Here is a 22,401-nt window from a genome sequence, read left to right as displayed (position 1 = left end):
CTGTATGGATTAAGTTATACTGCATGCAATTTGGAATTCTAGGTCAAGGTAAATTTAAACCTACTCTGTGTTATTTATTTAATTATCCTACACGTGTTTGGGTGAACACGGTGGGAAGACAACGGTTTAGTGCGCCTTCCCTAGATCGAGACATGGTTTTATATAACTGTAAAGCTTTACATAAGTCAAGAGTGGGCCACAAATCCGCTGTATTTGGGAAATTTCCAGAGCAGATTTTTTTTGACAGAAAAGTAGTGCGCACAGATTATATCCACTCTAAGCCAAGGCAAGGAAATGATACACAAAACACAAAGCAGATTTTTGTGTCTCACAACTATCCCTGTACTCCTTTTGCAGAGTTCTGTACTAGGCTACATGCACTATTCCGTCTCTATAGAGGGTCTGAAAAATATAATCAAAATGCACTCTGGAGAGCTTGGTCGACCTGAAACTGGCACAGATTGGGAGTAATTTACAGAGCTATAATGCTCCACTATTTGATCCTGGTCTTTGTACGGCTGACAATGGTGATGGGTACCAAGCGCTGCCCGCCGCAGTGCTCGTGCTATGACTCGGCGGACCTGGTGGACTGCCGCGCCCGCGGCTTTACGCACGTGCCACACGGCCTTCCGCACGGCTCCTGGCTGCTGGACCTGAGCTGGAACGAGATCCCGGAGCTGCGGAGCCGCTCCTTCACCGGCGTGTGGGCGTTGAAGGTGCTCCTGCTGTCAAACTGCGGGATTAAAACAATGCAGTCTAACGTGAGTGCATGCTTTCTCTTATCTGAAGTTTTCACACATACTTTGATTTTAAATTGAAACGTTTACTTGGTTTGTATATTAGTAGCCTACTACTAGGCATAAATAGCCTACCTATTGTTACCTATTTGTATTACCTATGCCTATCTGTCAACATGTGTTTTCTCCGTCTTTATTAATGACCTGTTATTTAAGAAAAGGTTGAAAGGAAGTTAATTAAGTGTTTTGGTGTTATTGTCCTAGGCTCTTACTTTGCTCTCCTACCTTGAGAAGCTGGACCTGAGCCACAATGAGATGCAGTTTCTACCGCCAGATTTCTCAGAGGGCTTCGGCTCTCTGAAAGACCTGCGGATGTCCAACAATTCCCTGGGGCACCTGGAAGCATCTGCTTTCAGTGGTCTGGAGAACCTGCAGAGACTTGACCTCAGCCACAATTACATCCAGGTCAGGGGGAAATAAACCATCCAAAACTAGTGATTTTTCAATCATAATATCATGGTTTGTATTCACCCCTTTGACAAATAACAGCAGCCAACTGTCTGATAGCCTGAAAGTGTGTAAGGGGAATATCATCCCATGCTGAGCTTGAAAGTGATCATGCGTAGGGCGGCCATCTTAACTGACCGACCAGGGTACTGTCAACACCACCATTGTGGGATTCATACCCAGAGGTCACACACAGAAACACAGCTAGAGAACTGTGAGGTTCAATTTAGCTGAATTTGACAAAAAGGATTAGAATTGTGGACTGCACTTTTAAGTGACTTAGGTTAGGTTAGTCACTCTGCCAAATGAACAAATTAAAGCATGTTATAGGAAATGTAAACATAATGTAAATGTACCTCAGGTCATTTGCTTAATGTGCTTACAATGTACTGGGGGTGACTTAGGTTAGGTTAAGTGACTCCAATAAATATAGATGTGAATACATATACGTATTGGTGTAAGAGTAGATGTGATAATAGATATACAGTAACTGATGTTTATGTACTCCAGGTCCTGGAGCCGGGGATGCTGCGTGCCCTGAGCAGCCTGCGGTACCTGGACCTGCGCTGGAACCTGCTGGAGGAGGTGCGTGTGGGCATGCTCACCATGCAACAGGGCCTGGCCGTCCTGCTGCTCGACCACAACAACGTGACGCGCATCGACGCCGAGGCCTTCGCGCCACTGCGGAGCCTCACCCTGCTCAGCCTGCAGGGCAACCAGCTCTTCAGCGTCAACTTCAAGAGCTTCCTGAGCCTGCAGACCCCCGGCACCCATCTGCTGCTCTCTGCCAACCCCTGGCTGTGCGACTGCGAGCTTCACCGCGTCTTCGCCAAGATCCTACACGTGCGCCACCTGCACGTGGACGACTACTGGAACATCACGTGCCAGGCGCCGCCGTCGCTCGCCGGGGCCTCGCTGGCCTACATGGACAGCCAGCTGTGCATGGCCGAGACAGCCACCATGCTGGTCATCAGCGTCACGGTGATCGTCACGGTGGTGTTCGCCATTGTGATGGCCGAGCGGAACAGGAAGAAGAGGAAGAATCTGCGGGACCAGGGCAAGAACTGGGCCGAACAGGAAAGTCTGGATGGTCAGGACAGGTGATCTGTTGGTTACCACTGGCGACTAAGGAGCTGGTTCTGAACAAGGTCCGACCGAGTGAGGCAGCATTTTTCAGTCAGCATTGCGTCAGTCAGCATTACTTTTCCTTTGCTGTATGGGCTGCTTAAAAAAATTGCAAAATTAAGAGTATACCCACTTCTCCAGGGACCCCTACACCACTGAGCCTTTACCATCTGATGATAAATAGCAAATGGACTCAGATTCCAAATGGAGCCACTGTGGCATCCAAACACAACATCATTCATGTTACCTTTTCCAAATTCAGTGACATTTACATCTAGTCACTTAGCACATGCCTTTGTTCCAAACCAGTGGCAGGTTTATGTGGGAACTCATTTTGTCCGTAATTTCCCATTTTTTTAAGTACAAGGATACAATGCTTAGGGATGCACTGGCACCGATACCAGTACCAGGTAACGGGCCGATACTGTGCTCATGAACTAGACATTCTCAGTACTACGCTCCGATACCACTTCATTGCAACATTACGCTAAAGTCAATGCTGCGGTCATGAGGTGTTCTGTCTTTTTTTGCTGCCCTATCAGTTCATACATTAACAAGTTGGGAAGGAGAATTTATAAAACGTCAAATTATAAAGTACCTGTATCGGTACACGGGATCACAAGTACACAAATGTAAGTACATGTAGTCTGAGTGGTATGGGTGCCTCCCTAAATGATCAGGTAAATAATGTGATATCTGGTTCCCGGTACAGATGGCCTATTCTTAATTACAGAGAGGGGTCCCACCAGACTGTGTCCACGTCTCTGCATTGACTTCAAATCAGACACCTTAACCCCAATTATGACACAGTATATGGTGGCAGGAGTGTGGTTGGAGTTAGCCGACACTGCAATGAGAGTCCTCTGATGGTCCGCGTCAGAGCTGTGAGATGGGATTGAGTTGACAAGCAACAGACGGGGTTTGTTTACTGCTTGTAAACTGAAGCCAGTCGGGCGTGACAGAGGAACATAGGGAAGCTTGTAGCAAAACAGTGGCATCACACACACACACACACCACCTACCAGAGAATCACACACCCACACACACACACACACTTGGCCTACCAGATAATCACATACGGCACACCAGAGAATCATCTGTTGTGTAACAGAGGAGATCATCGGCGGTCAGGGGCCGGGTCACTGAATTGGTTTATGGGAAGACTTTTATACGTCCAGAGGGTAACAGATACAAGCACACATTTTTGTAGGTGAAAGTGATGACTGTCCGTGACAGGACCCATCGTCTGACTGAAACCAAGAACCCTTTTCTCTCACCATATTTAGCGTAGATGTTGGTATGTTTGAGACGTCTGTTAGCAACACTTTAGTTTCATCCGAAATCCTAGAGCTTTTGTTAGTATGTTTGAGACATCTATTAGCAACATTTCAGTTTCAGCTGAAATCCTAGAGCTTTTGTTAGTATGTTTGAGACGTCTGTTAGCAACACTTTAGTTTCATCTGAAATCCTAGAGCTTTTGTTAGTATGTTTGAGACATCTATTAGCAACATTTCAGTTTCAGCTGAAATCCTAGAGCTTTTGTTAGTATGTTTGAGACGTCTATTAGCAACATTTCAGATTCAGCTGAAATCCTTCTGCTGCTTAGCTGGTACAGAGAGGTGCATATACAGCACCAAGGTCATGGGTTAGATGTCGCAGAGAGCTCACACACTTATTAAATATTGATCCGCACTGTCATCTAAGTAACTTTGATACCTTAGATACCTTTTTGGCCAAGGATTGTGGGTCTGCAGTGGTATTCGACTGAGCCAAGCTTATTACAGGTATTTGTTTGAGCAATATATTTGGAAATGAAAGCTGTTTAAGCTGTGTGTAACTTTTTTGAAGGATTTCTGACCCAAAGCAGAAAACGACATAGTTGATAGTCTAGGTGAGTTGTGGGAACAACAGGTGTGTTTCTCTTTTTTCACATAAGGGTATAGCGTCAAAATGAATGTGCAGATATCATTTTTTTAAATGAACATTTACATACATAAACATACGTCTTAACACATTGTATATCCTGCACAGTGTTTTTAATGATAATGCTTATGAAGTTGCTACATATGCGATCCTAAAGGTGAAGTTATAATATTATCTGTGATGTTCCTATGCATTTCCCTAGTGTTATCTGAAAAGTGTGTTATTCCTGTTTATTTCATGTTTTCATCTCAGATAGATACATATAGAACATCAGAATACATCTGGTGCAAAGGGGGAATGAACAGGGAGACTCCCCAACATAGTCCCACTCTTTAACAGAGAGCCCTTGTTGTGTTGTAACCTTACCGTTAATGACAGCGTAACAGTATTGTGTGTAAAGTAACAGCTCCTTATGACATGACGAAAAGGGGTTACACTGCTAATGTTGTGTAACTACAGTACACCCTTTGAGCTGTTACATACAGCTTACAACAGTATTACGCTGTCATAAACAGAATTTACTATTACATACTATGCCATGGCACAGTTATTTTATCACAATGGATGTGCAGTATTACTGCAAGCGTTAACATTATCATTACTGTGTCTCTATAATTTTATCATTTTTATTTCAAAATGGCTACCCTACGCCAGTATTCTCGATATCAGTAAGGGTTTTGACAAGATTGCATCACTAAAGAGTTCCGAGTGGAACCTAATCTTGTATTGAAAGCAGCGAAAGAGAACTCCCTAGTTCACGTAGCACCACAGGGGCTGTTCTATGACTGATAGTCCCAAAGGTTCATGGAGAGAACCACGATTCAAGTGTTCTCCCAGAGTTGTTTTGTTTGATTCAAGAGCACAGTCTGTAATATGTTGATGAGAATACAAGGGGAGGAGGGGGGCTGGGGGGTGATCTAACTGGCAACAGCAAAGGCTACAAGGGAAAAACATCCAACTGTGTGCAATACAACAAATAGAAAATAAGGGCCTAGTGGTTGTATTTATCTAAATAAATAAAAAAAAACAGTCTTCCATACAAAAACAATTCTTCTTTTATTGACGGCTTCGCTCATAGCAATGGTAAAAGAAACCCAGGAGCTGCACGCAGTCACGATTGCAGTGCGGTTGAATTCTGCCAGGACACGGCTAAGCCAAGGCTTCCCTTGTGTACAGCAATGTAAACTCTTTTCAGTAGACCAAGACTTTCTTCATAAATAAGCAATAAAAAAACAAATCAAGCAAATGTAAACATTACAATATGATATATATATCTTGTATATATATATATAAAAACATAACAAATAGATAAGCAAATAGGGTAGAAGAAGGGTAGAATGGATGTTACCCATCTCAATGATTTAAGACATTTGAAGAAAGTCATCTGAAGATCTCTTCAACCTGCTTGAGTTCTAGGAAGCTCAGTTTAGTCATGAAGTCCAATTCCTTTTCATGACCGGGTTAAGTCCTCTCAACCCACCCACCCACACCCACCCTAATTCAGAACACCTCCAAGGAACCCTTCCCCCTGAGGAAGTGACTCAGGAGGTCTCCCTCTCCCTGTCAATGTTCCGTCCACAACCGCACCTCACCTAGCCCCCCCCCCCTCCCCGCCGCACATCTTCAGCCGTCCGTGGCGAGGATCAGCACCGCCCCGAAGATGCCCACGTTCTGCCCAATGAGCTTCATCTGGTTCCAGAACTCCACGCGCCGGGAGCGGTGCCAGTAGCCGAAGTTGCCGTCGATGAACAGCACCACCAGCGGCAGCAGGATGGCGAGGATCTGGGCGGCGACGCGCACGTAGCAGCCGGACAGGAAGGAGAGCGCCAGCACCCCGAACACCACCACCAGCAGCTGCACCGTCAGCTCTCCGCCCGGGATGTGGTCAAGGAAGGCCTGACGGTCCTCCTGGCTGTGCTGAAGTGAGTACACCTGGTGGCGGGAAACGGTAGTTAGAGCTGCCAAGTTTTAGCAATGGGAGTCATGTTGAATTTTAGTGTCAAGTTATTAATACCGATCTGAGATATTTCTGTCCATCACATAAATGAGAACAGATTAACTGTTGATTATTCATCTCCTTTAGTCACTCATTAGCAATAACAGTTTAGGACCGATTACATCAGTAAGTGGCTATATGGACACAGCCAAGTTCTACCAGAACTAAGCTGAATTCACAAATCTATATTTAAACCCACAGGAGCAATTTGTTTATGGCTTTACCATGCAGATCAGGTAGATCCCCAGGAACACCTGGCCAGTGGACTGCAGCGACCGGGTCCTGGGCTTCTGCCGGTACACTTCTCCCGCCCCGCTTGCCAGAACCAGGAACCCGCCGATGATGGCGAGGGCCCGGGAGTACATTCTCACCTGGGGACGGGGAAGTGGTGGCACAGACATGATGGTTAAGCAGTATGTGGTGAATCTTTTTCCCCCTTTAATGTCGGACCCACGTGTCCTGCTTGCCTGTGTGCCTCTATTTGGACTGTCTGTCTTTGCTTGAAACCGACAGTCTGTCTGTCAGTCTGTTTCAAGCAATCAATCAATCAATGTTTATTTGATTAAGAGGGACAGTGTACATTCATGAACTTAAGATGTAAATGCACCCAATTATAGCCAAAATGCAAGTTTCCATTGGCAGTCCCCCTGCCAGAGTGAAAGAGGATACAACCTAGAAAAGGCATTAACGTATATCAAACAAAACATTGACAATAAATCCAAAATAAAATAAGATAAGATAAAATACAAATGCTCTTCCTTCAGGTTTTCACATTTATTTTATAATTAAAAGGTTCGGAATTATGTTGTGATGTACTGTATGTGTGAGTGTGTGGTGTGTACGTAGTGACTAGTGTTTGTTTGCCTTAAAACAGCTGGTAACGAACCCGTAGCCTATCAGGATCCATAAGTGGAGATCCCAAAATAATAAAGAAAAAAAAAAGTCTCTTTCTACTCTTACCTTTAGCCAATCTCCATAGTGGACCAGTCCGCCCACGTAGGAGACGTAAGTACTCAAAGCAAGCTGAATAGCGGCTCCCAGGGCAAACCACCTGCGCTTCACTCCGAAGGACATGAAGCTGGCGCACAACACCGCCACACCCATGTCTATGTACAGGTAGGGCACCTGGATATCCGGCTTTCTGCAGACGAAACCAATGTTATGTTAAACTTTAGAAATGTAAAACAAATAAACAAAACCGTACCGCATCCAGAACAAAAACGACATAGTACTGTACGCTATTACATTGTATTATATATTACTGTAAACCCGTTTGAAAGGCTAATCAAAACGAACCCCAAACAGAAATACATAACGACGCAGCTTAGATTATACTCAGTGGGGTAGCTAAATTAGAGGTTAGTAAATAGAAGGGTGCAGTCATAGTATCAAGTTGATCAAAGACCCATTCAGCTTTTCTAAAATTACAGTCCAGTAATTGCAACCAGATGTAGCCAAGTAACTTGGCCAAAGTGTCTCTATTCTCCGAAAAAAGAAGATCTGGCGCGATTAGAGAATATATCTGCTATTAAGATACATTAAGCTGATATGTAAGTTAGCTGTGTAAGTATTTCGCCAGTCAAAGCAAGTTCCAAAGTCAGAGATAGAACTTTTCCCAACAAGAAACGTTAAGTGCTCCGTCCACATCAGTTAATCAACCCTAGCATTCACCAGCAGCTGGTTGCCTGAGACTGCAAGAAACGGCACTGGGTATTCCCTTCAGTCACTTTGCGTCCTACCTTTTCACATCGGCACGTTCAGCAAAGAGCATCAGCATGCTAAAACAGTTCCAGAACCCGAACCGGGTCAGAATGAAGGCGCCCAACTGGGATAGCAACCTCAGCAGCTCTCGCCTTCCCGGGGCCGCCATGTTGACTACGGGCGGAAATCGCGTTGAGTTTGGATTGAGTGTAAGGACTGGCAAAGAAGTGCGTTACCGCCACCTAGTGGTACGATAGAGAAGGGAATATCTGTCTGACAGTTAGTGATCCTACGGATACATTTGAAAAGGTTCAAACCCATGACCCAGGTGTACTGACTGAATAACTTGTACACCTCTCTGCAACCCATCAAATTACATTCGAAACCACCTCTGTATATCACACAGAATGCTTATCGGTCTGATCAGCGGTTGTCCTGGTATGGTGAACCAGTGGCGGTTCTAGACCATTTTTACTAGGGGGGCCAAGGAGGGGCCAGGGTTTAACCAGGGGGGCACATAAAAAACCCGCAACAAATGATATTTAAAGATTATAAACTTATATTACTTTAAAAACATATAAACATGTATAGGCTAACTTAACTTAACATTATAAGAATGAGTGCAAGAGAGGTAGGGCCATACAAAATGAACAACAAGTCTTTTACAGTCATTTAACCCACCATGGGCAATGCTGAAATCACTGTTACAGTACAGTGTGCAAGACTGTAATTGTGGTTTACTTTTATAAGACAGGGGTATGTACACCTTTGTATAGTCTGTTGTAAAATGTCTTACATTTTCTTTTTGGGGGGCACTCTCCCTGTGCCCTGTTCCTAGATACACTGAACTGATTAATTTCATTATTGATTAATTCGGTCGGGAGAAGAGATAAAAGCCCGCCCACACTGAAAATTCATTTGTTGACTTACCGAAACAGGTAAATCAGGATGCTCCTGAGGCACACACGCACACTGCCTCACACACGCACAGTCTCTAGGTCCCTCTCACTCTCTGTTGTGAGCGCGCTACACAGATGCTAACGCGGTTTGGATCACGTCTGTGCGCGGTCTGGCTCGCTCGCTCTAGATTCCGGGAGATTTTAAGTAATTTGCGGGCATCAAGGAGTCGTTATCAATATGCGGGAGACTCCCGGAACTTCAGGGAGACTTGGGATGTCTGTGTATTCACATAACATCTGGGAAAGTCAACAGGCATAGGATATTTCCATCTTTTGGTTCTTGAAAAAAATCTTCTCTGCCTTCATGTGGCAGAAAAATCACCAGCTCAGCCGGTAGACAGTTGTATATCATCACTAGGTTACCACTACAGGCACAGGCAGACTACCAGTTTAATCTTAAGACCCAGCGATCCATTAATGATAGGGAGCGAGCTAAACATTTAAATCGTAGCTCTTCTCTCCAACAAGCACCACACATGGCAAACTACAGTGCGCTGTTTTAATTTACCCGTGTGGAACGTTGCGTCGCATTAGTACCGCTTTTGGCGCTTGGTGTAAAATCATAATAAATTCATATTTTGTTTTATTTGGTCAGCACGGGGTGGCCGCAGGGGTGGCCAAGTACATGTCTACGGGGGCACGGGCCACCCCAGGCCTCCCTGTAGAACCGCCACTGTGGTGAACCATAACTTTGAATTTCTAGTCCTAATGTTTTAGTACAATAACCTTCATCACGTAATTATACGAACATTGATCTTCATAACATAGAGGTTCTGAGAGGCAGGCTTACTGAAAAAACTTCTTAGCCTAGTGCACTGGCAGGTCAGATAGGCAAACCCGTATCCCATTCCTATTTTGACTGGACCATTCCTTTGGGAAATGGCCAAAAACTACCTTTGAAATTATACTCTTGCTGTTTAGTCTAATTAATCAGTCAACTAGGGTGAATATGGGTAAACTGGGACACTTTCTGAAAATGTACCTTCAACATCATTTTTGATTATGACCCAAATGTCTTAGCCTAACATATGATACCATTCTAAATAGCTTAAGACCTCTACTATACTATGTAGAAGAAAACACTAATAAAAAATAAACACTGGATGGATGACCCTTCACCAAAAACACATTGACCACGAACCAAATTTTTCAGGCACTATTGGTAAAGTGGGACACCATATATTGGCAAACTGGGACACTAATTCTTTTTTTATTTAAAACAATAATTAAAACAACAACAATTAATTTCTGATGAGTAGAGATATTAAAAATAACCTTCATAAACATTAAACACATTTTATTTTTATTTAAAACATTAAAATCAGCAACAATTCATACTCCCATAGGATTCTGAAATAGGATTAGACCAATCATCATTAGCCTACTAGCCTAGTGTAGCCTAGCATAGGATCACGATCATCATTTTCATTCTATCTATCTTGATTTATGCAATACATTATAAACAAAGTACATTTCTTTATATATTGAACTAGCTAGATGCCCATGTTTATGATGGATGAATAAAAAGGGAACTTATTTCTACCTTTAAAATTACTTAAATGATTGTCCCAGTTTGCCAATAACACACTGTCCCACTTTAACAATAGCATATTGTTAAAGTGGGAGAGTAGCAAAATGGCATTAAAAAAAAAAAGTAAGACTCACATGGATATGATTTTTTTAAATTATGAATCACCATTACATCCCTTAACAAAATATATCACAATTGCAAACTATCCAGCAGTTTTCTTATTTCTAGAACACTAACAACTTTCACCTAAAAGCGTTATGTCATTTTACCTACATCTTGTTTCACTGCAGAGGAAGTTGAATATGGTGAGCCACACCCCAGGAAGTAATGTCATCAACATAGAACCATTTTTTTTTTTATCTCATACTTACCTATGATGAACTCAATGACGACATTTAGTAATAGAAGCATACACATGTAAAGATAAACATGATTAGGCTTAACTGTCCCAGTTTGCCCATTGTCCCACTTTACCCATATTCACCCTACATAAAAACATTTTAAATGAAAGGCCTACTCATTTTATTTAATCATTGTATCATCTCAAGAAGTTTAATAGCACATAAGAGTCTCATACATAGTCAGTGTCCAAAGATGTATATTCATTTTCTGTACAGAAGCATTCATGAATATGAAAAACAGTTCAAAGTTTTCTTTTTCACCTAAAGGTGTGAAGGAGATTCTTGGCCGACCTTAACCCCTAATGAACTAATCCTTTGCGATCATTAGATGGTGTTTGTCTACGTCAGACGTGATAGTGCCGAGAAATGTTTTCCAGACATTCACATGGATCTTACCCTAATTGTTTCAATGTCATACCAATCGCGCCATGACAACAGAATCCAATCAGCATTTGCAGTCAACTGGTGGCCATTTTGCAACAGTTTCACCAGTGATCTCTTGAAGTTTCTCTGAAGGAGTTTGTTTAGTGACGTCTCTCTGATAATCCTCAACAGAGGAGACTAACCCAGATCCTGCAAACCAGCTTACAGGTGAAGCGAGTGCCACAACAAGCTTAGCTTCGACAGGCTTAGCTAAGGACACACGTCCACTGTCCTCACACACACACACACACACACACACACACACACACACACACACAAACACACACACACACACACACACACACACACACACACACACACACACACTCACACACACACACACACACACACACACACACACAGGGTAGGTGAGAGCACAGTTGCTGATTATAAAAAATATGGGTCACCACTAAAATAGTGTCACAGTAGAAAGCGAAGCCGACCAGAACCAGACACTCTCTGTGGAACATTTTTACTAGGACAAAGGCGAAGCAGTTATCCAAACGGTGCAAAGATAGAGCCAAGTACCCTACTTTCAGGCAGAGGGCTTCAACGTTATGAAATAGAATCGCATCCATCTTTTTTCTCTCTTTCAGGCTCCTTTATTCCTACACCCTTTTTCATGCACACACAGCTGAAAAGCGTGTTGTGCAGGGGATAGACAGGAGCACGGTGACCAGTCGCAATACCACCTTTGATTTAGCGGGCCTTGAACGAGCAGAAGACAGGCCTGGAGGTCAGCTGATAAGATCAATTAGAGGATTATCCTCACAGGGTTGTAGATGCCAGGGCCGAGGACCAAGGACTCCAAGCCAGCGGACACAGCGGAGATAGTTCTGATTATTTATATTTCTTATATTTATATATGAACATTGGCATTAAGTTGCATGGCAACTGCTTTTCTCCAAAGTGTCGAAGGACACAAAGGCATAATGTGCCATGAAGAATCCACGTTTTGTTCTTATTTTGTTAGTACCTACTGATTTATGTGATACACCAAAGTTTTCTTATATTGGCTCCATCGCAAAAAAACATACGTTTGAGGAACATGCGAAAACATGAATATCATACAATCAAATTGACTTGTAACAAGAAATAATTATAAGAGAGATACAAGGCCCTTTGTTAATATATTTTATTACGGAGCTACCCAGTAAACAGCCGAATGACAACTGCACTGTGTTCTGTGGTTCGATGTGATTGATAAGGAACTGTTGGTAAGAAAACCAGAGCTGGTTGTTGATGTTCCATTTGTAAAGGTAGTGAAATCATATCCAATAAGATTGGATCACAGATCAATTAAGCCAGTCAAGGAAGGAAGAGTGACCCCCCAACAGCATCCCTGTACCATGAATGGGTCTGAACGCCCATGGGGACCCGGGTTCGAGTCCGGCTCGCGGTCATTTACCAATCCCTCTCCCGATCACTCTCCAGCTTGCTTCCTGTCTCTCTCCACTGTCCTGTCTGACTTAAGGCATAAAAGCCTCAAATTAAATGAAAAAAAAAGCGTGACCCCCCCAAACCCGTTCCTTGGCTAGTTCCTCTGATGCATATGACTCTGGCTAACTATTCAACTCTGCTGATTGGTCCAAACGTTTCACCTGATCATCACCAGATGACACCAGAACTTTCTCCCCGGGCTTCCTCTGTACACAGTGACCTCCATTCCACAGGCAGCCGTCCCGTTGCCCTTCCTCCCTTACCTGCCTGTGTGTGTGGTGTGTGTGTGTGTGTGTGTGTGTGTGTGTGTGTGTGTGTGTGTGTGTGTGTGTGTGTGTGTGTGTGTGTGTTTGTGTGTGTGTGTCGGGGAAGGGAGGGGGTAATGTTTAGGATCATAGGAAAAAGCCAAGGGACGGGGTGGGGGGGGGGTCAGTACTCTTACTTCCTTGACTGGCTTAATTAGATCAGGGGGGATTGGACTGGTGACATCACATCCCAATCCCGTTCCGAGGCGTGATTGGTGGAGAGAAGCAGAAAGAGGAGAGCAGGAAAGACAGGAGGATCAGTGTGCCGGCAGAGGAGGACGAGAGAGGGACGCAGAGCCCACTCATCTCCTAGGAGACACAACCCTGCTTTTCTGTCTGGTGGGAGGGCCACTACTCAACAGGTAAGGGCTGCCTAGATGAAGGGATGGAGGGATGGGGGGATGCGTAGTAGAAACTGATAGATGGGTTTATAGAATGTGATATTTTGTGTTGATCTTGATCCCTTTTGGTTTAAACTGATTGTTAAGTGGATATTTTCCAAATAACAGAATACAAGTCTTTCTAGTGCTAAACACAGAGTAGCCAAAATTAAATATGAAGTTGCGATCTAACCTGGATGAATGACTTAAATAGAAGCCCTTTTACGGTGGCAGTGCGCTGTTGTTTTACGCACTATGTGGGAAGTGATATGTAGAACGAGGATAGCCACCCATATAATCTCCTCTCAACCGTGCTGATGTCAGTTTAGATGCACAGTCCGTCTTCATGCACTGTTCTGTTGTGAACATGAGTGCACATTCAAATGGACAAACACAGAGAAATCACGGATTAAAACATACACAAACTCTCTAAGAGTCTCTTAGAGTCTCTAATCTGATGTGCTCCGTGTCAAGATATATATTTACAGAGTAAAGAACGTTTAAAACTGCAGGTTTGTTCCCAAAACAACTGCATTTCAGTAAAAAAACAGAAGAGCCTTTGACTTGATTTTTATTTCTGCTTTTTTCTTCGCCTCTGTTTTCTGCCGCCTCTCCCACGCTCTGCGCCTGCAGGCAGGATGGCTCGGGATATGGCTGAGAAGGATATCCTTACAATGGAAGTAACCCAGTTGAAGAAGGAAGTCAGCACGGCCAGGAGTTCAGTGAGTAACGCATACAAGCATGCAATGTTTGATTTAGGCATTTATCAAACGGACAGTGCTCGTTCAGTACCCTCTGTGGAGCCCTTTAGAGGTGTAGGTGAAGACTAGTTGAACTCTTAGTGGTAATATAGATTATGCACACACACACTATGTTGTGAAACTTCAGAGAGTTTATCTGCACTGTTCTTATACAATGCAATGGAACAGATGGTTATACACGTGTTTTCGCTTTTTTCTTTGTTTTTCTCTCTCTCTCTCTCTCTTTCTCTTTTTCTTTCTTTCTCTCTCTCAGGTCGCTGCAGCTTGCAAAGAAACGATCGAGTTTGTTGAGGCTCAGTCTCCTGAGGACCCTCTGATCAAGGGGGTTCCCGAAGCCACAAATCCCTACAAGGAGAAGGGTGGCTGCATAATATCATAGCACGGCCCTGTCTAGAACAGGGCGAAGACGGTCATGTAATATTTCTTTTTTTTAATTTCGTTTCGTTTTTGCGAATAGTCAGTTCCGTTGTGGGTTCGTAGGGTGATTTTGGGCATCTGCTGTTCACAACATGTACATTTATGGAAGGAGATGGAGTTCAGTCTGGTTTTCATCACATGTTCCTTCAGTGAAGTTGATTGTTTTTCCTTTGTAAAATAAAAACCACTTAGCTATGCAAGTGTCAGGAATCTTTTTTTATTCTTCCAGGGTTAGTGGGTTTCCAGGTCTGTAGCTAATCCTCTTGAGCAAACTAATTCCACGTGCTTATAAGGCAAGCTCTTGATTGGAAACCCGGAACTGCACAAGGCACCTTCAAAACCTCCTACAATCTGCGGTACTACGACAGGCTGACATTCCACCACACAAAAATAGATTGTGTACCTGTTGCTCATATGGTAGTGCAGGGCGCTAACAACGGCAAGGTACTGGTGTTCAATACCGAGGGGACACAGATGTTGATGGAAAATGTCCATTGTGACGATGTTGAAAGTGTCTTTGAAAAAGCAGCAGCAAATGTAGCTTTGTAATGTAGCATCTGGTTGCAGTGGCTGTAGCTCTGCGCTCTGCTGATGAGGGAGCACAGAGAGCTAATTGGCTTTGGGGCTAGTAGCGATAGCGCTGTGCTGATGGGGAACTGAAGAGAGCTAACTGCCTTTGGGGCTAGTAGAGTTAGGGCTGTGCTGATGAGGGAGAGCAGAGAGCTAACTGGATTTGGGGTTAATAGGGATTTGTGCGTCAGCGACCCGCACCCGCCCCCCCCCCTCCCTTGTTCCTCTTCCTGTGGTCAAGCACTTAAGCTCATTGCAGGGGATTCTTCCAGGTAGCACAAGTCAAGCCTTTCATCCAATTAGTCCTCATCCTACCCCCACCCCCACCCCTACCACCACCACCACCACCACCACTCAATCTTACAACAAAACCCCCTAACTCCAGCTGTCACCAAAGCTACTATGCGCATCTGACACAGACTTTTTTGACCATTTAAATGGCTTTTGGACCTGATCTTGGACAGAACCCAGCCAGAACCACCTGCCTGTCTTGGTGTCGTTGATGCTGTGACCCGGATGAGTGTAGTGGTTGCCAGTGGGTAGAGTGCTTGTGTGCAGTGAGTAAATCTCACCCCCCGACACCTTAAGAAACGTGCTAGTGCGTGTGTGTGTGTGTGTGTGTGTGTGTGTGTGTGTCAGGCACGGCGCCAGAAATTCAGCTTCGGGTGGGCCATAACATTTTTGGGTGGCACTTCATAAACATAAAGTCGTCAAAAACATGTTGACCCAATAAGGGCTCAAATACACATACGCGTCTTTTTTCAGGCAGAAATGCTTCAGTAACGCATTGGCAAAGTGCTGCGGCCAAAACAGAAGTGGTGCGCTTCCCTGCCTTGCGCTGGAAAGTTGAGAATAGTTCAACTTTTAAGCGCACCTAAAAAACGCTTCAAAGACGCAACGCGTGGTGGAGAAGGGGCGCGCACGCTAAACGCGCCGTACCATAGGAATCAATGCATTTGCTCGCGTCCCGTTTAAAAAAAACCGCGTATGTGTATTTGAGCCCTAACGTGTCTAATTGTCACTGCAAGTCTAGGTGGCACTGCGGCCCGAATCTATTTTCAAGCGACTCTTCCATCACTTTGAAGACTTCTACAATGTTTCAAAACAAAACCATATGACCCCAAGTAAATGTGCCACAGCAGTGGGCAAAATGAATAACCAAACGTCCTACCTTAAAACGTTGTCTTGATAGCAGGATTATTCCATTTTAATCCAGACACGGTTTAACACAACCAGCACTGCTAGCGAGCCATGTGGATGATGTGCTAACATTTCACTGCTACTTCACATCTGTTTTCTTCCGTTTCTTCAGACATTAGCCTACCCACATCCAAAATGTGTCACATATAACATGTATGTATATGCTAATTATATTATTTAAACTATAAGGAGGTGTGACAAATCAATATCATCATATCAAATCCCACTACTACACACGTACTGAAAACTCAACTGTTGGTTTACAGTACAGATCTCACGGGAGTAAACTGGAACTTGGTAACGTAACGTACCCCAGGCTAATTCTACGAGGTGCCTTACGGGACATAAATGTTGCAGCTTCTCACAATAAGCAAGTTGATAATTATTGATAATTATTATCCAGAAAATCAAAGATGACACAGATACAGTTTGTTGAAATTAATTGGTTTTCTTTTTCATTCAGAATATTCCAAATACAATAAAAATTTAGACAAGAAGGCTAAAAGACTTATTCACATTTTAACATTGCTAGCAGCAGCTGGTACTGATGATCCGGATGGACCCTGGGTTGTGACAGTGACTTCACTGACTTTTGGCTCATTTTGTGGTTTGAGCGTTTAAAAGTATCGCAATAAAGTAGCCATAGGGCCTACTTGTTTGGCACTGAAATCAAAATACACCGAACCGAACTAAATCTGCACACAGGAGAAATACCAACTTCCGAAAGCTCGACTGCTGCTCTGAGGAAGAACGCGGCCAAACATTCAACTGACGCTAATGACAAGACTTGGTCCACGTCGCAACCGTCATAAGCATCACTTTTTTTAATACAAATTATATCCACACAATTCGTACATGCTTACAATTTCTTTGATCGTAGACTTGGAAAATATAATACATTGTATAATCTTGTATATATTTATTTTCCTTCTTTGAAAGATTCGGGTGGGCCTGACCAGAAATGGGCGGGCCCAGGCCCACCCAGGCCCACCCATGGCGCCGTGCCTGGTGTGTGTGTGTGTAAGTAAGACACTAGCACCCATGGGTGTTAGCCTCCTTGCTAGCACGCCCGCCTCCTAGGATGCAAGATTGAGTCCGATGCAGGACTGTGCTTGCCCACACAACCAGGTTACAGTCGCAAACGTACAGTTATACAGAGGTACAGTTACAGTGATCTTGCTGGAATAAGTAAGGGATAATGTCCGGAGGTCATTCTCCAAAAATAATTCCCGACGGGGCGAACAACACCCGATAGACGATAGAAGACATTCCTCCATCATACCTCTTTTTAATGATTTAGTTGCCGTTTCATGAGTCCCGTTTAGAAATAGAGGGTTCTTCAAGCAAATAGAACTTTGAAGTTTCAGGTGTTGCATAGCAACCCATTACTTGCTGACTTCAAATTACCATGAATCTGTTACGTTAAAATGACCGGACTTCTGGCGGAATGATATGAAAGATGTGAATTAGAAGTACAAAACCCGTTGCCAATGACAGCGGTCATTATCTTTTCCCAGCGCTCTGTTTGCAGGAATTAATGTATGGGTATGACGGAGGGATGGCCCATTCAAATCAACGGTACTTTTTGGAACATTCTGAAGAGCCGTATAATAATGAGAAATAATGCACTGGTTTTCCCTGGATTATTTCCCCTGCACTTCGATGTCCTGAGTGTAAAACCAATAAGGTGTGGCAGACTCAAGAGCACAAGACAACAGCTCCCTTGGTTTATACAGTGTCTTCTTTGCCATTACGACATTGCTCTGTTATTGCTCTCATGGGGCGAAGGTCACAGTTGCTGCAAACCTACATTTTTTTTCATGAACTTCTAATCTAAATATCAAATCACAAATGTATTATGCTGCCTGACAAGATCATGTAGAATGTGAGCAGGGCTGAATGCATGTGAGAGAGGCAACAAGAGAGAGAGAGGAGGACAGAGAGCACAAGAGAGTATGTGTGTGTGAGAGAGAGAGTGGAGAGATGTATGTGTGTGTGTGTGTGTGTGTGTGTGTGTGTGTGTGTTAAAACACAAACTATAGACCATGCAAATTACAATTCTTTAATTTCAAGAGCCTGTGGTGCCTTCACACACTGACCTCCTAATGCTGATGATTATTGGATGTACTTGCCCTTGTCTCTTCACACTACGCCTTTAAACAAGAACACACAACACTTTAACAGAAATACACCAGCTAGGCTAAGGATGTGATTGGTGTGTAGAGTGTGGGGTTAGGCCCTGTTTCCATGATCCAAAGCTCTAAACAGCTAATGCAACAGAGTGGAGGATAGAGGTCGGGTAGTGGAAATAGATTTGGCTGCCCTCTGTAAGGGTGCCCACCTAGGACAAACACACAACACTTTTCACTTACTGTTTTGACTTTTCTTATTCAGTTTGTAGCTCTTGTTCTCAGCAGTTTTATATGTAATATTTTACATATATACTTGACTTACATGTTTGTTTTACCTGTCTTGTATCTCAGTCTGTTCTATGCTTAACACCAAGGTAGATATACAAGCCTTAAGGCAGATACACCACAAATATATCTGAAAATAGAAAAAAATAATTTTATAATATAAAGTATTTATCTTTAAATTAAATTAAAAAAATCACATACAGCTTAACGCATTTTTATGATGGTAATAAATAAGTCAACATTGTCCTTTTGGTAAGGTGGCAACAAACAAACAAAACTATAAATTCTAAATTAGTCAATCAATCATCAATGAAGCCAAAAAGCAGGCAAACAAACAAATGACCAGACAGACAGACAAACAAACAAACAAACAAAATCAAGGTTATCAACCAAACAAATGGTACAAACAAACCCCTCCATAACAAACAAAGTGTCCTGCAGGGGAGAATCTAGCCCTATTTTGGTGGGGCTGGAGCCCCCCTAAAGTTTCCTTAGCCCCCCCCCAAAAATATATATACAGTATATATTTAATTTTTGAGATCGCCAAATTTACACATAACAACTGCGCACTGCTCTGTTTGGTCGTGACTGAGTGAGTGAGCCTCGCAAGCGTGCAGACAGATGGTGATAACGTATAGTAGGCTAAACAGACTTGCGTCGACTGTCCGACCAAAGCTGATGGAAGCTGCAATAATCAGCTTCTGGATATAAAGGAAATAGCACATGAAGTTTAAAAAGGTAAAATAAACAAAATGGTTAAATCATCACAAGTTTATTACAAATGTTGTGGCTCTCTTTTATCATGCCGGTTCATTGATCCTGTGCGTATGTTACACTAGCTCCGCCAGCTATAACTAGCTAGTGAACTCAAGCCTAAAATGTGAACCTACTCACTTGAGCTGTAAAGGCCTCAATATACTTCTGCATCCCTCTCCGTCCTCGAAAAAAAATGGGCGGGCGGTGGCTTCAGAAAAATGTATAAAAATTTGAACGTACTAGTCGGCCCTACATACTAATCCGACGGCTATCCGTCCTGAAATCTGTTCAGCACCGGACCACTGGGTGGGGTAGCGACTGTTTGTCGAGGCCGTAGCTACCCCATTACCTCTTTGCTGAAAGTCATTGATTGCTTATCCTCCCTCCTCCCAACTGTCACTGACATAACATGTGGGCTCCCTCTGGACCTGACTGGCAGGTGTCGTTAGATGGGCCTTGGAGACATGTAGCTCAGTCATAGTTAGCATGTCTAATGATATATATTCACTTGAGAAGTCAAATGTATCTCCATCGTGGTGGTAATTTTTTTGTGAAAAACATAGTAGCGATTTATAACAAAACGATATGCTTATCTTACATACAATAGAGAAACTATTATAAAATGATCCAATAAAAATGAATACGTTCTTATTTTCTTTGGTATTTTTGTCACATTCAGATTTGCAATGATTGCTGGGTAACCTTTATATCACTACAACGCTATGACAACGCACTCATTGTTGTTGGCCACAAGACGGTTGCCTTTGTCAAAAAGTGGTAACGTGAATGTGTCACTATGAAACAAAGCATGCACACTTCGAACAAAATTACCTCCTCCCGGCAATCCTCACATACAGCGAACGATGGCAACTAGACAATGGTTGATGGTGGAGCTGGACTAGTTTGAGTTCTTAGCAGAGGACGTGCTTGTAGCGATTTTTTTTGGGCGACAACTACAACAACAACAGAACATGAGACAGAGGCGCAGGTGGTATGTACGTTTACTAGATTTTTCGCTAAATCAAGCGTTAGCGTATTCACAATAACACTCAAAAGTGTGCTGCTAATGCTTAGACCAAAAACCCATAGTAGCTAGCCTCGCTGCTAACAAGTACAACGTTATCGTGCTGATATGCTCTCACACGCCACCCTCACTGAGGCAAAAGTAATGTTCGCCTCAAATGTCTTTCACATGCCGTTTTATGTAAAGTCAGACAATCTAAATAGGTTCTACACATACAGTACTGTGCAAAAGTTTTAGGCAGGTGTGAAAAAATGCTATGAACTAAGAAAGCTTTGAAAAATGTAAACAATAAATGTTTATTTTGTATCCATTTACATGGTAAGACTGAGCACAGCAACAAGACACAACGTAGTTATACTGCATCAGCAGGGTCTCTCCCAGACAAAGATTTCAAAGCAGACAGGGGTTTCAAAATGTGCAGTTCCAGCTCTTTTGAAGAAGACGTTGAGGATCGTAGACGCAGTGTTCAGCCAAGGAAACTTAATGCAGCTGATGAAAAACACATCAAGCTTATTTACCTTCGAAATCGGAAGATTTCAAGCAGTGGCATCAGCTCAGAACTGGCAGAAACCAGTGGTACCCAGGTACAGACATTTACTGTCCGGGGAAGTCTGGCCAGAAGTGGTCTTCATGGAAGAGTTGCAGCCAAAAAGCTCTACCCCGACAAGGAAACAAGGCCAAGTGACTGAACTAAGCACGTAAACATAGAAACTAGGGTGCAGAAACATGGCAGAAGGTGCTCTGGACTGATGAGTCAAAATTAGAAATATTTGGCTGTAGAAGAAGGCAGTTTGTTCGCTGGAGGCTGGAGAGAGGTACAATAATGAGAGTCTGCAGGCAACAGTGAAGCATGGTAGAGGTTCCCCTCCAGTTTGGGGCTGCATTTCTGCAAGTGGAGTTGGAGATTTGGTCAGGATGAATGGTGTCCTCAATGCTGAGAAATACAGGCAGATACTAATCCATCATGCAATACCATCAGGGAGGCGTATGATTGGCACCAAATGTATTCTGCAGCAGGAACATAACCCCAAACATACAGCCAATGTCATTAACAACTATCTTCAGCTTAAAGAAGAACAGAAAGTCCTGCAAGTGATGGTATGACCCCCACAGAGCCCTAATCTCTACATCATCGAGTCTGTCTGGGTTTACATGAAGAGACAGAAGAATTTTAGGAAGCCTACATCCACAGAAGATCTGTGGTTAGTTCTCTAAGATGTTTGGAACAATTTACCAGCCGTGTTCCTTCAAAAACTGCGCAAGTGTATCTGGAAGAATTGATGCTATTTTGAAGGCAAAGGGTGGTCACACCAAATATTGATTTAATTTAGAATTTTCTTCTGTTCCTTCACTGCATTTTGTTAATTTATGAAGAATTGATGAAAATAAACTGTTAACACTTCCATTTTTGAAAGCATTCTTAGTTTACAGCATTTTTTCACACCTGCCTAAAACTTTTGCACAGTACTGTACATGAAATACATTTCCTATTTAATGGATGCAAAGTAATGCTGCCAGCATTACTCCGTAGCAAATTACGTTAGATGTCAGTTCAAGCTGGTTGGAGAAGGCACTTTCAACACCGAGCCACCAGCCAAGAGACCAACAGTGGTCGGGAGCAATGTACTTTTCGAGGGTTTCTATAAAATACGGTAGCCGTAATGCCGCAAGCGGTGAGGCTTTGTAGTTTACCAAAGTCGTACTAAAACATTTTGACAGAAAACAGGAAATGTGAGGTCCTGACATGTGTGATTCCGGAAATGATGTAGTTTGGAAATGATGCTGTAAGCTGGCCAATCACAGCCAAGGGGGTATCCGACTCTCTCCG

General features: G+C 43.2%; 2 protein-coding genes across 2 annotated transcripts; one reads left to right on the top strand and one right to left on the bottom strand.

Annotated features, from left to right (window-relative positions):
• Positions 1-5,914: 5,914 nt before the first annotated feature.
• tmem101 (transmembrane protein 101) lies at positions 5,915-8,158 on the bottom strand (the record flags this gene model as incomplete). Its single annotated transcript, XM_080835859.1, has 4 exons — positions 5,915-6,224; positions 6,513-6,659; positions 7,249-7,429; positions 8,028-8,158. 4 exons carry the CDS (start codon positions 8,156-8,158, stop codon positions 5,916-5,918), a joined length of 768 nt encoding a protein of 255 aa, XP_080691985.1. The 3' UTR covers position 5,915.
• A 5,908-nt stretch (positions 8,159-14,066) lies between these two features.
• gngt2b (guanine nucleotide binding protein (G protein), gamma transducing activity polypeptide 2b) lies at positions 14,067-14,568 on the top strand (the record flags this gene model as incomplete). The annotated part of the gene is made up of 2 exons (XM_080835951.1): positions 14,067-14,150; positions 14,443-14,568. The coding sequence occupies 2 exons, from the start codon at positions 14,067-14,069 to the stop codon at positions 14,566-14,568; spliced, it is 210 nt and encodes a 69-aa protein (XP_080692077.1).
• Between the last annotated feature and the right edge of the window lie 7,833 nt (positions 14,569-22,401).

The sequence above is a fragment of the Sprattus sprattus genome (genome assembly GCF_963457725.1).
Source record: "Sprattus sprattus genome assembly, chromosome: 3".
Classification (NCBI taxonomy): Eukaryota; Metazoa; Chordata; class Actinopteri; order Clupeiformes; family Clupeidae; genus Sprattus; species Sprattus sprattus.
The sequence above is the reverse complement of the archived record's forward strand: the minus strand, read 5'-3'. Positions and strand labels throughout refer to the sequence as shown.